Here is a 16998-nt window from a genome sequence, read left to right as displayed (position 1 = left end):
AAGTAAGACAAAGCAAAGATGATGTTCTTTACAGGAAATGCTCAATATGTCCACCATCATTCCTCAACAATAGCTGAAGTCAAGGAATAATGTTGTGAACAGCACTGTAAAGCATGTCCGTAGTTATGGTGAGGCATTGGCGTCGGATGTTGTCTTTCAGCATCTCTAGAGATGTCGGTCAATCACGATACACTTGCGACTTCAGGTAACCCCAAAGCCAATAATCGCACGGACTGAGGTCTGGGGACCTGGGAGGCCAAGCATGACAAAAGTGGTGTCTGAGCACACGATCACCACCAAACGATGCACGCAAGAGATCATTCACGTGTCTAGCAATATGGGGTGGTTCTAATAAAACCCCATGTCATTCCAAGCAAGTGTGTCAATTTTTACCTCTCTATCTAAATTATTATGTGGTTTATTAAGTTTTAAGTTTTCAAATTTATACTGACTTTTTGATCACCTGGTATATGTGGTTGACTGACCTTTTCTGGCATGTATGTTTACTTCTTCGAAAGGAAAACTGATTTTCATCTAGCATAAAATGAGAGAGAGGAAACATACTTTACTTATACTGTAGCAGCTGACGTTATGTCGATGTCTTTGGCCCCCTGGTAGGAACACACTGAATCACATATTGTATTTCATTGCAGGCAGTTACAAAAGTTGGAACAGTTCTGATTAAGAGTGCCTTCAAACTGTTTCTGAACAAAGAGGAAGTACTGTAGAGCTTCTTGCTAATCACATGCATAAATGTAAGAAACAAATACTTATTTATTTATATATTTGAAATCACTGTCGCATTTCAGTGCAGTGGCACTTGGTAAAGAGTGAAATGGTACAAATTTTTGTGATCGAAGAAATTTTATTAGTAATGTCTGCCTAACAGGTGGAAGAGAGGTAACCGTGCCAAATTCTTATTGCCAGAGCTTGTATCAATGCTCTGAGTTATATCCCAGAACTCTCTGCAGAGGGTCGGAAGCTGAGGGCATGTGATACTATTAACTATGATTAGTTTGTTGGATGGGGCATTAAACACTGTGGCCCCTTTGGTGCTCTTGAGAGTACTGTACAATCCCAGCATTGTGTTTCATCCCCATCCATTATTTCATTCATTTCATCTATAACAAAATCATCAGCATGCGGTACAAGCACTTACCACAGTTCTTAACATGACAAACATTAACATTAGGAATATTATGAAAAGGATAGATTGTTACTCACCGTGAAGATTAGCATGTTGAGTTGTACATAGGCACAATGAAAAGACTGTTACACATTTAGCTTTCAGCCAAAGTCTTAGAAAAGAAAACACACATTCGTACTTCCAAGCACACCTCACCACATTACTACTATTTCCAGCAACTCCGACCGAAATGCAACTGTCACGTTGAATGAAAGAAGTAATCTGCAGTGCAGTAGGGAGGGGGAAGAGATAGCAGAGCATGGGCACTGGAGAGATGGGGGTGGGATGGTGATCAGGGAGGAAGAGGGGGGGGGGGGAGGGGGTTGTGGAAAAGAAGAGGAGAAGGAAAGGGGAAAGATTGGTGGGCGCATTGGCGTGGAGTAATGCACAGTGAGAGTGATAGGATGTGAATAGGGAGGAGGTGATAAGATGGGGGCGGGAGGGGGAAATGTTGGGCGGAGGGTGTGAGGACAGTAGGTTGCCATAGGTTGAGGTCAGGATAATTTCAGGAGCAGAGAATGTATTGGAAGGATAACTCTCATCTGCACAGTTCAGAGAAGCTGGAGGTGGAGCGAAGGATCCAGATGGCTCAGGTAATGAAGCAGCCATTGAAATTAAATGTGCTATATTGAGCTGCATGGTGTTCCACAGGGTGATGTACTTTGCTCTTGGCCACAGTTTGACAGTGACTGTTCATCCTGGTGGACAGTTGGTTGGTAGTCATACCAATATTAAAAGTTGTGCAGTGATTCCAGCAGAGCTGGTAAATGACATGGCTGCTTTCACAAGTGGTCCGGCTGCTGGTGGGGTAGGATAAGCCTGTGACACGACTGGAATAGAAAGTGCTGAGTGGGTGCATTGGACAGACCTTGCACCTAGGTCTCTCACAGGTAAGTGATCCTTATGGCAAGGAGTTGGGATTGGGAGTGGCATTGGGATAGACTAGGATATTGTGGAGGTTGGATGGGTGATGGTGTACCACTTTAGGAGGGGTGGGAAGGATTTTGGGTAGGATGTCCCACATTTCCAGGGCATGATGATAGATAATCAAAGCCATGACAAAGGATGTGGTTCAGTTGTTCCAGTCCGGGATGGTATTGGTAACAAAGGGAGCATTCCTTTGTACCTGATTCTTGGGGGCGGTGGGAGGACTGGGAGGTATATGGGGATAGGGCAAAAGAAATCTGTTTGCAGACTAGGTTTGGGGATAGTGCTTGTATGTGAAGGCCTTGGTGAGATCTTCAACATACTAGGCTAGGGAGTTCTTGTCACTTCAGGTACGCTGTCCCCAGCTGACCAGGCAGTATGGAAGGGATATTTTTGGTGTGGAAGGGAATGCAGCTGTTAAAATGTTGGTGGTTGATGGATTTGATGTGATCAGAGATGTGGATGGACCCATCAGAGAGGAGACAGTCAACATCCAATAATGTGGCATGCTGGGTTGAGGAGGACAAGGTTAAATGGACAGGAGAGGTGTTGAAGTTAATAAGGAATGAGGATAGGGTGCCTCATCCTTGAGTTCGTATCATGAAGATGATATCAATTAACCTGAACCAGACAAGGGGTTGAGGTTCTGGGAGGCTAGGAGGGTTTCCCCTAGATGGCACATTAACAGGTTGGCATAAAAGGGTGCCATATGGGTGCTAATGGCTGTGCCCCAAATCTGTTTGTATACCTTTCCTTTCAGAGGAGAAGTATAAATGGCAGGGGCCTTCCACCAGGTAGTCACTGTGATTCACAATGACAGTGGTGGACCTCCTCTGTCTGCAGGTGGGATGGTAAGGCCGGGATCCATTTCGAGGCTATGTAAGGCTCTCCTTTCTTATGCTGAACAGTTGGTGTTCTCGGGAAGGATGGTGAGCCCAAGTTGGGGGTAAAGAATTCGTGGAGGGTGATCAGGGGGTGATTATGTGGGAGGGAGGAAGGATCACAGCTGCATGACGGTATGGACTGGCAGGGTTAAATGCTGGGATTAGGATGGCTTTGATTGGGAGGATTAGTGGCAAAGAAGTGATTCCATTATAGACATCGGGAGGACAGTAGGTCTTTAAGAAGTACAACATGGTTAAATTTGGGTGTAGAGCTAAAACTTCTGCTGGACTGAAGATTTTGGTAGAAAGGTTAACAACGGAATCGCAGGATTGTTTTGGCTGTGGACTTCGTGGAATGTTGGTTGGGAGAGTTTTAGGGTCTGGTTGCTATGAGGGGTTGACAAGGAGGAGCATTGTGGGTAGGATATGGGTTAGACGATGGTGCCCCAAGGCAGCGGTAGCATTTAAGGAATAGGATGTGGGACTGGGTTTTACCCAGGGAAAGGGATACTTTTCTGAACTCGTGTGGAAAGATGAAGCACCAGTCCATTGTGCTTTGATTACACTGGTCAACACTCATTTTCTTGCCAAGGATATTTGAGTGGCTTTAGGATGGGTTAGTAGTGCTGAGGACAAATATAGCAACCATTTATCAAGTTTGGCTCTAGTTTTTGAGATAATGCATGATTTATTCAAAAAATTAGAAAAAAATTGCTAATACTGAACTCGAGCGCTACAAACTACAATGAAAAAAGAAAATAATCTTTATAAATAGCTTCTATGAAAACCTGGTAGGCATTTGTCCACGTATAAAACATAATTGAAAAGTTTCTCTATAAGTATATCATTTTCCGTCCATGACGAACCGCTTCCTGCACGCTTTCCTTTTATAGGTCTCTTCAGAACAGTCACGTTGCAGATTCCAGCAATAATCTGCCATCATATGCCTGTCCCATCTTCCTTTATATCTTTCCTCTATTCCTTTCATATCTTGATGGAACCGCTCTCCTTGTTCCTCACTGAAAACACCTAGATTACGAGGAAATCGATCCAAGTGGTTGTGAAGGAAATGCAATTTTATGCTCATGTTAGCTACTAAGTTTTGAAAGTTAGTGAGCATGTTTTTGACCAGTTCCTCGTAATTGGGAGCTTTATGATTGCCCAAAAAACATTTTACAACAGCGACAAAACTGTTCCAGGCCGATGCTTCAGTGACAGTCATGACACTTGTAAAATTGGTATCGTTGATGAGCCTGTGAATTTGAGGACCATCAAATATTCCTGCCTTAAGTTTTTCACTACTGAGTCCAGGGAACGTATTGCAGATGTATGTGAAGCAATTATCATTTCTGTCTAAAGCTTTGGTGAATTGCTTCATTAGTCCTAACTTAATATGTAATGGTGGAAGAACAATCTTGTCCCTACTAACCAGAGGTTCATTAATGATGTTTGCTTCACCAACAGCCATATGTTCCCTTGGAGGCCATGTTTTCTGCTTCCAATGTTCGTGCTTTGCCCTACTATCCCACATGCAGATAAAACATGGGTACTTTGTGTATCCACTTTGTTGTCCAAGCAAGAAGTTCACCATTTTCAAATCAACACAAATCAACCACTGGTGCTGCATATACTGAATTTTCTGCAGAACCATCTTGATGTTAGCATATGCTTCACAAAGTTTTGTTGAGTGGGCAATTGGAATAGATGCGTAACGATTGCCATTGTGTAGGAGAACACATTTTAAACTTCTAGTGGAACTGTCTATGAAGAGACATCAGTCCTCTGGTCTATATTCCGGCAGCCCCAATTCAAGTAAAAGTCCAGGTATATTGCTGCAATACACTATAACCTCTTCTTGGTTGAAGTATGGAAGAAGGTTTTCTTCTCTCGTCCGGTAAGCTGTTATTTTAACACTTGGATGAAGACAGTTCTTTTCCTTAAGCCTGGATGCTAAGAGTTCTGATGCTTGCTTTGAAAGATTGAGTTCTCGTATCAAGTCACTGAGCTCCTTCTGGTCGAACTGCTGGGGTTGTGTCTCACGTCCTTCGTATTCCGAACCACTACTTGTACATCCCTCGCCGTGCACATCGTCATCTGATGATGTTAGCGTGGGTAATGTTGTGAAGGTTGGTACAGGAATATCGTTGCTGTGCACCACCGGTCTTCTTGCTGACTCCAAATCGGGATATTCCCACTTTCGTTTTTTTAACCTATTAAAACCTTTCACATTAACAATGCAAAAATAGCAATCATCTGTATGGTTGTTCTGCTCTCGCCATACCATAGGCACTCCGAAGTTTAAGCTTTTCCTTTTTCGTTTTGTCCACTGCCGTAAGCACTCCACACAGCATTTACAAACTTTATGGGGTGCCCACGCCTTGTCTTGATCTCCAAGTTTAATTCCGAAATATGCCAGATATGCTTCCTTCACAAAAGGAGTGATATTCTTCCTGTTCTTTTGAAGAACGTATTCACCACAAATGTAGCAGAACTCATCTGGATGGTTCACGCAAAGACGGCGTGAAGAACTCATGTTTTCCTGAAACAAAATTTCACAAATAGTACATATTATGCAGAACTTTCTTGTATTTGCATGTCAATCACATCCAACAAACATCATTACTTGTTTTGTGTGAAATGAATACTCACCTCTTATTTGCTACGTCTCAATGAAAAGGTTCTATCTCCTTGAAGCTGCACTGCACATGTGTGTGACTTTCGACCATTGCCATTTTTCTTGTTTACACTGAACACTACCTATCGGCTGTCGCAGGGATTACCTCGGCCAACAAATGAATGTCGAGTACCGCCGAATTCAAATCTGCAAAACCCTCAATATCTTCAACACACGCACCTCACAACAGGACTGAACACATGCTGACAGTGTGATGTTTGCATGATGTAATCCTCAATCACACAGATGCACTCCCTGAGCACAATTGTTTAATCAAGATAGTACAATATCACTAATTAAAAAACAGGTAGCAAATACATTACACCATATATGGACCCTGCAGTCGATATTATCCCAATGAAACTCTCATTTCCACAAATAACCTATATCTCAAAAACCAGAGCCAATTTGGAAAAAGTACGAATATACTCGGAATGAGTATCATAACAATATCCCATTTTCGTTCAAACTTCCCTGGCAACGAAAAAAAAATTTTATTTTGTAGAGCTGTGTTATCTAGTATAATGCTCTGATATGAGGGACATCCTACCCAAGATCCTTCCCACCCCTCCTAAAGTCGTGTTCTGTTGCCCACCCATATGCCACTCCCAATCAGTCCCACCCTCTAGCCACAGGGATCATATCCCTGAAGAAGACCCAGGTGCAGGTGCGGCTCGTGGTTTCTATACTGGGGAAGGATGCGGCATTTATCAATCGGAGCCAACATAGACCTCGGGTTACACTACAGATTAGTCTGACATAAACAACTAAAAATTCAGGGGGAGAGGGGTGGCAGATCACTCTCTACCCATAATTTATGATATGAATATAATAGAGGGAAACATTCCACGTGGGAAAAATATATCTAAAAAGAAAGATGATGAAACTTACCAAACAAAAGCGCTGGCAGGTCGATAGACACACAAACAAACACAAACATACACACAAAATTCTAGCTTTCGCAACCAATGGTTGCCTCGTCAGGAAAGAGGGAAGGAGAAGGAAAGACAAAAGGATATGGGTTTTAAGGGAGAGGGTAAGGAGTCATTCCAATCCCGGGAGCGGAAAGACTTACCTTAGGGGGAAAAAAGGACAGGTATACACTCGCACACACACACATATCCATCCACACACACACAGACACAAGCAGACATTTGTAAAGGCAAAGAGTTTGGGCAGAGATGTCAGTCGGGGCGGATGTACAGAGGCAAAGATGAAGTTGAAAGACAGGTGAAACGGTCCCTTCCCTACAGCCTAGGTCTTCGTGGCAAACGAATCTGCTCCAGTCCGGAATCCTTGAACCATTACACCAACAACCTGAAAACAGCTTTTGCATCCCGTAACTACCCTCCCGACCTGGTACAGAAGCAAATAACCAGAGCCACATCCTCATCTCCTCAAACCCGGAACCTTCCACAGAAGAACCCCAAAAGTGCCCCACTTGTGACAGAATACTTTCCGGGACTGGATCAGATTCTGAATGTGGCTCTCCAGCAGGGATACGACTTCCTCAAATCCTGCCCTGAAATGAGATCCATCCTTCATGAAATCCTCCCCACTCCACCAAGAGTGTCTTTCCGCCGTCCACCTAACCTTCGCAACCTCTTAGTTCATCCCTATGAAATCCCCAAACCACCTTCCCTACCCTCTGGCTCCTACCCCTGTAACCGCCCCCGGTGTAAAACCTGTCCCATGCACCCTCCCACCACCACCTATTCCAGTCCTGTAACCCGGAAGGTGTACACGATCAAAGGCAGAGCCATGTGTGAAAGCACCCACGTGATTTACCAACTGACCTGCCTACACTGTGAAGCGTTCTATGTGGGAATGACCAGCAACAAACTGTCCATTCGCATGAATGGACACAGGCAGACAGTGTTTGTTGGTAATGAGGATCACCCTGTGGCTAAACATGCCTTGGTGCACGGCCAGCACATCTTGGCACAGTGTTACACTGTCCGGGTTATCTGGATACTTCCCACTAACACCAACCTGTCAGAACTCCGGAGATGGGAACTTGCCCTTCAGCATATCCTTTCTTCTCGCTATCCGCCAGGCCTCAATCTCCGCTAATTTCTAATTTCAATTTGCCGCCGCTCATACCTCACCTGTCTTTCAACTTCATCTTTGCCTCTGTACATCCGCCCCGACTGACATCTCTGCCCAAACTCTTTGCCTTTACAAATGTCTGCTTGTGTCTGTGTATGTGTGGATGGATATGTGTGTGTGTGCGAGTGTATACCTGTCCTTTTTTCCCCCTAAGGTAAGTCTTTCCGCTCCCGGGATTGGAATGACTCCTTACCCTCTCCCTTAAAACCCATATCCTTTTGTCTTTCCTTCTCCTTCCCTCTTTCCTGACGAGGCAACCATTGGTTGCGAAAGCTAGAATTTTGTGTGTATGTTTGTGTTTGTTTGTGTGTCTATCGACCTGCCAGCGCTTTTGTTTGGTAAGTTTCATCATCTTTCTTTTTAGATATATTCTACCCATAATTTTGCGTACTGTATCTCCTATAATCAGGTACTAAATATCATTAAAATCTTTTAGTGTTTTTATACGTCGTCATTACATTTTCTGACACTTTGCAGCAAATCATATGAAAAGACGCGTTTCGGAGAGATCTTTAATACGATGAATGTTAACTTTGCGGCTGCTTAATATTTTTGGTGTTTTCAGTACTAAACATAAGGCGTTTATTGTGGTTTACCTCCAAAGCTCAAAGTTTATGAGTTCGCATGACGATACTGTGATGTTTTGGTGACGTCACTGGTCTTGTGCTCTGATTGGGTGGCATGAGCAATCCGTGCAACTGCCATATTAATTCAAAAGTTTGAGAAGCAAACAGTTCGTATTTATTGTGTATTATGAAAATATGCATTTATGTGAAATAGTGCACTAAAGATCTCTCCAAAATACGTCATTTTTAGTACGGTTTGTTGTGCTAAAGTACACAAATGTGTAGCGCAACACATTGTACCGGTACCAAAAGTGATTCGTTTCGGAAAATGTCATCACTGGTTAAACACGACACTACCCTTTTTTACTCCCCTTTTTTACTCACTTCACTTAATAGACTAAGTAGGACTTAATATAAAGAAATTACTTCTTATCAATTATGAATGCACTTTTGCTTACCTCAATTCATTTGTTTATAGACAAAGTCAGCTCGTCTCCCCTTCTGCGCAGCAAAATGGTCTCTGACCATTTCATTGAAATTTGGCCGATTCAATAATTCTTTTGCTAGGGAACACATTGCAAGGTCACAAAGTCTGTCCTCATTCATAGTGTTGCGCATGAATGTTTTCACTCGTTTTAATGTAGAGAAGCAGTGTTCTGCCTCGCCGGTCGTCATAGGGAAGGTTACTATTATTTTTACACTTTCAGGAAAAGCTTTAGCCAGATTGTTATCGTAAAGAAAGTTCAACAAGGTCAAAGCACCTGACACCTTCATAAAATCTTTTCGGCTGTACAACACGTTCAGCTCATGACGTAGATCTGAAGACTGTAAATTGAACAAATTAACAGCTATTTTAAGCTCTTTTTCCGGAAAATAGTTTGATGTTTTGCAAACAACGATGGATCAATAAGCTGTGCAATCGATAAATGATCATTGAAACTGAATCATTCTCTGATCTGAGTTGTGATGAGGTCGCAAACGTTTCGTGCACACACTATTCTTGATTCTGTGAAACGTCCCCGTTTTGCAGCTGGTTCTACCTGTTCCCAGTTATTGTCAGTTTTCAGTGAGGCCCTAATTTGCTGGACAGAATCTGCAAAGTGCAATACATATTCAACAGTTTTCACTGCATCAATATTCCTCTGCTGCAGTTGATTAAAGAGAATGTTACAATGAGGCATGACTGTATTTAAAAAATTTAACCAGAAGAGGAAATCTTCGTCTTGCAGGAAACTCTTCAGTCCTGTGGCCTTGTTTATTGTCTTGTAATCACTGGCATCATCATCAATAATTCTTTCTAGGCACTCATCAATTTCCTTTTTGGTATTTGTACACAGTAGTTACGCTGCGTGATTTAAAATTCCATCTCATGGACTGAGGACAGGTAAGAATACGCTTCTTCACTACTTCGTCAAGAATGGCTGTATGGCTAGAAGACCGGGAAAAAAAGGTGGAAATTCCTTCCAAGTTGCTAAAGAAGATCCGCACTTGTTTATTGCCCGTCACACAACGTTCAACAATTGAATTTAACTGATGGGCGTAACAGTGAATAAAGTGAGCATTCCTGTACATCTCTCTAATTCTAGTTTGAACTCCACTTTTATGGCCACTCATAACAGGAGCACTGTCGTAACACTGAGCTATCAGTTTTTCAGGTGTTTCATGTACATTCATTTTCTCTAGCTCGCAGCGAACAGCTGCAGTTACATCGACTGCACTGTGACTTTTTGGGCGTACAAAGGAAATAAATCTTTCATTAATTTGTTCCAGTAGCTTATAGCGAATTATTAGGACCAATTGTGACAAATTTGCACAGTCAGTAGTTTCATCAACTTCTATTGCAAGAAAGTTTGCCTTTGACAGTTCCCTTCTGATGAGACTGAGGCATACCTCATAAATTGATTCCAGGAGTTTTGAATTGTCTTCGATAGGCCTAAGAAAACACGGTTTTCTGATTTCTCAACGTGCTGCTTCAAGACTGAGTCCAGTTCTGCCATAAGACTGACTAATCCTCGAAAAATTCCTGGGTTTTTGGACTCTTCTGTTTCGTCGTGGCCCCTTAAGGCAAGCTCAAATTTGCCGCAAAATTTAATACAGTCTATCAGTTTACCCAGAATATACCGATTTTTTTATAGATTTTCATTATATATCTTTATATTATGGCGGTAAGCACTGTCTAATTGGCACATAATGTCCACTTTCCGTAGCATTGAAAACTCAATGAAACCATTTAAATGTTTTTCGCTGGAATTATGTTTTTTCACCTTTAAGTCAGTGATACCACTTTCAGTCCAGGCACTATCAGCACCATTTGTAAGAAGACAGGTGAAACAGAAAAATGCATTTTTCACTTCACAACCACACAACCACTCAGCTGCATCGTATATTGCTCTATTAAAACTGCGTTTGTATCCTTGCTTAGATTTGCACTGTTTCTGTTCTTGATTGATCGTTAGATCGGGTCTGGGTGCACCAAGTTCTTTCACTTTCATCCTGTGGCCGTGCTCCAAGCTTTTACCTATTAAATTGCACACTAAATTCATATTGCGCTGGTTTCACACTCACCGTATGTCGCAGATATTCACAAGGAAGTAAAACTAACTAAAATATTGCAAAATACACTCCAAAATAGAAACTTCCTAATATCACACGGTATCAACAAAAGCAGTCAGCATCAGCAAGCAAGGAAAATAAAGTAATGGGACAAATTTTGCACGCTTTGTCCTCTAATCACTTATGAAACTCTCGCTAGATGGCAGTACTGTTATGTTACTGAAGTCTAGTGCACTCTGGCAGGATATTTGCAAACTTACTCTAAATGTGGATAAAATAGCCAATGGCAGAAACAAAACAACTATGTAAAACATTATCAAAACAATAATACTAAACGTCGATTAATGACACGAGGCGTAGTAGAGATGTACAGAGACAGAGATTGGATAGCGAAGTTTCGGCCACTCTACATTCTTTTATTACATATAGTGGAACGTGAAAAACGTGTGGTGGTTGGTACGACACCCTTAGGCTGCAAGCTCTGAGCCTTCGGATCGCCCATAAAGAGCAGTACTATGTAGAAGCCATGCCCCCAAACCGCTACTACATTCAGCTTACGGACTTTCCAAGGCGCAGCCTAAACACTACTAACTGTTCGGAAAACATCTATCGATACAAACCGTTCCAAAAATGTTGACTGTCGTTATTTTAATCGGAATGGGAAATATGCGAAATTCGTCCTGATAATTTAAATTATGTAATATGTTCTTGCGAAATTTACTTTAACATATATTTTGGGGCGGCTCCGCCTCAGAGCCTTTAATTACGAGCCACGCCTGCCCAGGTGCGAGACCTGCCCAATCCAACCACCCAGCACTTCCTATTTGCATCCTTTCACGGGCATGGCATCACATCACATCACATCACATCACATCACATCACATCACATCACATCACATCACATGCCAAACAACCTATGAAAGCAGCCACGTCATACACCAGCTCTGCTACAACCATTGCATAGCTTTTTATATTGGTATCACTACCAAGCAGCTGTCTACCAGGATTAATGGCCACTGCCAAACTGTGGCCTAGAGCAAAGTAGATCACCATGTGACCAACATGCAGTGGAACATAACATGCTTGGTTTCAATGACTGCTTCACAACTTTGATCCTTCCCTTCACCCCTAGCTTTCCTGAACTTGTGACGAAGCAAGCTAAGATAATTTTAATTCCCCTCTTGTTTTGCAATCTGCATCCATAAATTTGTTTTGTTAGTTTTAACTAATTATTATTAACATACATAAATAGAACCTGCATTTTCATAAAAGAGAAAGATTGGTCCTCAGTTTTAAAGTAAATAACACAAGATCTAATTTTGTGCTTAGTTTTATGTATGTAATTGATTTTCTAATTTATTTGGACTATTCCTAGTAAAATCAGTTAATTGTTTCATAAAGTAAATTCTATTGTTGACATATAAACAAATATAAATACTGTACTAATTATAAACATTTGTAAGACGAAATACTAGTAATCTTAAAGTATCTATTTGGCGCTATTCGAAAACATGTTAGCAAAACCAGCCCTGAATTAATTCCCAGGTAATTAACAGTTTTGGCAAAAGTGTTGTTTACATAACTATATATGTTAATTTCATCATTTAAACAAATAATTCAGCTTAACCCTTGTAGTAGGAGAAACTGTTAAAAGGAACAAATCTTTCAACATATTCAGTTAATTTAATGCGATAAGTTTTAATTGTAATTTCTGTAAATTTAACTTTGAACAAAGTGTAGTTTCAGCACCTTTTCTTGTGATGATATATAAGGGCTCGATTTTTGGTCATGAGACAGTCAGTCCACAGCCGAGTTTCAGACAACTAACCTGTGCTAGTTAGAACAACAATGCTTCAATTTAACTGTGAAATAAGTGTTAAACAATTAGTCCGTGTGTAAAAACAGTGACAGAATCTGCTCCATACGTACCTGATTATTCTTCAAGAGCTGTGGATTTTGTGGCTATGTTTTTACTGCTCGTAGATGTTCAACAGTGAACTATTGTAGCAGTATGTGGAGTTTCGTATGCAAACTATTAATGAGGCTTAAGGAAAGTTTAAACACTAGTGCGCTGGCCTTACACATATAACTGTGTATTATTGGGGGGTTGTGAAGCGTGAAATTAAAGTACTATGAAACACAACTGAGCACCTGTCGGCTACATAAATTGCAGTAGCCAGTGTCGAAATCCACAACCCATTTTTTCAGCCAGTGTAGTAATGCAGTACATCTACACCGAGGTCAATAATCAACAAACGAAGAAATAAAAGCAGGAGGACCCTAGTGTGTCCCTTTCCATATATTTGACATGAACAATATAAATAACGACAAAAGAACTATACATGCATAATGTTGTGTGAACTTTAATGCCTAACTGTGATACGGACAAAGTGACGAAATAACTTTAAGGACAATTTATCAATTCTGATAACAGAAAAGAGACATTATTCTCCATTATTCTCCGCGATATAAGACCATATGAGTAAACTAAAGAACTGAACACTATAATCTTTGTTATATTATAAAAGGACTGGAAGATAATGAACTTAGTCTTCTTCTGATGTTTTCTTGTGTCTTAGCTGTTGTTCGAGTGCAGAAGGTACGATTGTATTGTGATAGCTTTTGTCTTGCTCTCGTTTAATTACTAAAACATAACTGATGTGTAAAAGAGTTACGAAGATATAATAAGCTAATCTGGAGTGCAGAGTAATCATTTAAGGAACCCACGCCACATTTGTTATAACACAAGAGTTTGTGTAGCATTTTTTGCAGCTGCTGCAGAGCTAGTGCGATCATCTTTGACCGAGAAAGTTGGTCGCCATGACGCGGCGCATTTAAACTTTTTATTTCCACAGGAAATACAACGAAGCCGGAGCAGAAGAACTTATTTAAAAATACTATCAAAATTAATTAGCATCAAATCACAAGATTTATTTGATTATAAAGTGACTATTTTACGTAATACAATTTATTATAGGTCAGGTGCCTCTTTGCATACATTTTATTATGCTAACACATCTGATATTATTTGTAGGGAGCCTGGCACTCGTTTTCAATCAGAATTTACAGTTTAATTTGGCAACCTGCAAATATAATACTGCTTATTTGTAATTGTTTCTTACGAGGTTTTATGGAAGATAGCTTTACGAAATTTAACTTCACGAACTTAATAGAACCCTCATATAACTTATAGCAGAAAGAGACATTACAAAACGTCACGGACTGGACAGATGGGAGTTTTCCTTACAATACATTATCCACTCCTGGAATTATCCTGCACTCAACCTAACGTAACCTCCTGTACTCACACCCTCCACCCAACAGTTTCCACCCCCTCCATCCCATCATCTGCTCTCTATTCATGCCCCCTCACCCTCACTCTTCTCCATTCTCTGCCAAGGCACCCACCAATCTTTCCCCTTCCATGCTCCACTACTTTTCCACCTCCCTCCCCCCACCTCTCTGCCCTACAGCCATCTGATATTGCACTGGACAGCACTACCATGCCACCATCCAGCCTTAGCATGCTCCACCAGACAGTGGTCTTGTCTCCTGCACCCATACTCTGCTATTCTTCCCTCCTCCCTGCCACATCCCAAATTGCTGCTTTCGTTCAATGTGAAAGCTGCACTTTGGTCGGTGCTGCTAGTGGTCATATGCGCACGTGGTGTTCTTGCTTGTGTGAATAAGTGTGTGTGTTTTCTTTTCTGAAAAAGACTTTGGCTGAAAGCTAAATGTTTAACAGTCTCTTCGTTGTGCCTGTCTGCAACTCATGTGTCACATGTCTTCTTTACAGTGAGTAGTAATCTGTCCTTTTGCTAATATTGTTGATATTCCAAGCAGTATTTTCCACTATTTGACAAATTAACTATAGATACATAACTGCTCAGAAGGCAGTAATCAAGCTTATTGCTTGTAAAAACATAATATTATGGCAGTAACAAAATTACCTCTATTTTTAAAATGTGAGGCACCTGTTAGGTTTTGGTAATGATGAAATTATGAACTCACTGTTTACGATAGCCATCTGACTTCATGCCTGTTAAAAAAGTATGACTTATTCCACACACATATCCCATAAATTTTGTAATCTAAGAGTTCATACTGTGTGTGTGTGTGTGTGTGTTTGTGTTTGTTTGTGTGTGTGTGTGTGTGTGTGTGTGTGTGTGTGTGTGTGTGTGTGTGTGAGAGAGAGAGAGAGAGAGAGAGAGAGAGAGAGAGAGAGAGAGAGAGAGAGCATACACACACTAGCATTTGTTTCCTCTACATGTTGTGCAGTTGTCTTTGTTCTTACCATCATAACTCAAGAGAGAGAGAGAGAGAGAGAGAGCATACACACACTAGCATTTGTTTCCTCTACATGTTGTGCAGTTGTCTTTGTTCTTACCATCATAACTCAGTTATTTGTTTCACTGATGTAATTCAGTATTTGAACTGGTTATCATTTATACACATACTTTCATAACCTAAACAGAAATTTCACAGAAATGCAGGTTCCATAAAACAAAGTGATAGAACAGCTACAGTAGAGGCAGAGTAATTATGAAAATGCAACTACTTTATTGTATTTCTACTGGTCTTACTAAGGGAAGAAACTTCTTACCGAGTTCCTCTCTGGAAACTGAAGTTCCCAAAACACCAAGATCAGAATTGCCATGTAGACTGGGATGAGGGGTGTGATGAGGTGAACATACCAGCATGCTCGGAAAACTAGACACATCTTTATCATATGTGTGTTTCTGTAGCACCCTGATCATCGCATCACGTTCTGCAAGCTTTGATTCTAGGTCCTTTAACCTATGCAGGGTAAAATTATAAATAAGTAAATTGGTACACTATCTGAAAGTGGATTAATTATTAATTCAAAAAATACATGCTATAATGTGAATTTAGCATTATTTAATGTAATAGTAATTGTCAAAATACTGCAATTGGAATATGAAATGCCTCAACCATAGGAAAATAAAGCATTTAAAATTGTACCTGGACTCTAGATCAGCTACTTTTTTCTGAGCTGCATGGACTTCATCCATGTGGCGTATCTTTTCAGATCTTGCTTCAGCAATCAATTTTTCAGTTTCCTGGCTTGTTTTCTCAAGGGCAGCTATTTTTGCATCCCTTTAAGAAAATCGTACATTTAATTACATTTAAGTCAATTCTAGATTGTGACTAAAATTTTCAGTTTGGTTTAGGCAAATGCAACAGGTCACTTCTTTCCGTTTTTCTATTTCTTATGAACTACAATAAATAGGTCTTAAACTAAAGACTGACTAGTTGCGATTCCAAAACTAATCCCAAGATTACATTGCACAACTATCACAGATTTAAACAAAATTAATGTCTAGTGGAGAAGTAAAATCTTAATACAAGTGACAATCGCTATTGAGTGTGTATGTGGGTGTTTGTTGTCTAATTCTGACGAAGGTGTTACTGACCGAAAGCTACATTTGTGACAGTCTTTTTGTAGTGCCTATCTGCGACTCAGTATCTCCGCTATATGGTGAGTAGCAACTTCCCTTTTCACAATATTGTTACATTCCATCCTGGATTTTCCATTGTTTGACAAGGTATATTTACTAGATTTGAAAGCAAAATTTTATCTTCCAAACTGATGAGAAAATCTATTAAGTCGAGAATTAAAAAAAAATTATGTACCGCTCAGTCAATGGATCAAAGTCACCTATCCAGTCACTGATACGGACACCAAGGTAGTGGATCACAAAGAGAAGAGTGAAATAGTGAATTCTGTTATTTCAGTGGAGAAGCTCAAATATGAAGGAAGTTTATTATTTAACATCCCATTGATGGAGCCGGCATTAGAATCTCTCTCTTGGGATGGGATATTGCCCCTGCAAGCAAATTTTTATATACTTTTTTGAATAGAGATATTTTTCATTCTTTTTGGAGGATTTGGGAGTAAGGTATTTAGTTTCACTATGACAAACCTGTGTTCCCTAATCCTCATATGCTTGCTATTAGCTCAGGATTATTTGTTGCTAAGAGATCAAGTGTGTTTTCACAGAAAAACGTTCAGGAAAATTGAGGCACATAAAAATAAGTCACCCAGGAATGAAATAAAAAGGAAGTGCAGGAAAGAAA

At 40.6% G+C, this 16998-nt stretch overlaps 1 protein-coding gene across 1 annotated transcript in view; it reads right to left on the bottom strand.

Annotated features, from left to right (window-relative positions):
• Positions 1-16998, bottom strand: part of LOC124802529 (angiomotin-like protein 1) — a 103923-nt gene that overhangs the window by 12988 nt on the left and 73937 nt on the right. Inside the window, exons 10-11 of the mRNA XM_047263379.1 lie at positions 15883-16017; positions 15503-15696 (exon numbers count right to left, since the gene is read on the bottom strand). Of these exons, the coding sequence (XP_047119335.1) occupies positions 15503-15696; positions 15883-16017 (329 nt within the window). The remainder of the gene's footprint in view (positions 1-15502; positions 15697-15882; positions 16018-16998) is intronic.

Source organism: Schistocerca piceifrons, chromosome 1, assembly GCF_021461385.2.
Source record: "Schistocerca piceifrons isolate TAMUIC-IGC-003096 chromosome 1, iqSchPice1.1, whole genome shotgun sequence".
In the NCBI taxonomy this organism is placed as follows: Eukaryota; Metazoa; Arthropoda; class Insecta; order Orthoptera; family Acrididae; genus Schistocerca; species Schistocerca piceifrons.
Note: the sequence above shows the minus strand (reverse complement) of the source record. Positions and strands in the feature narration are given on the sequence as shown.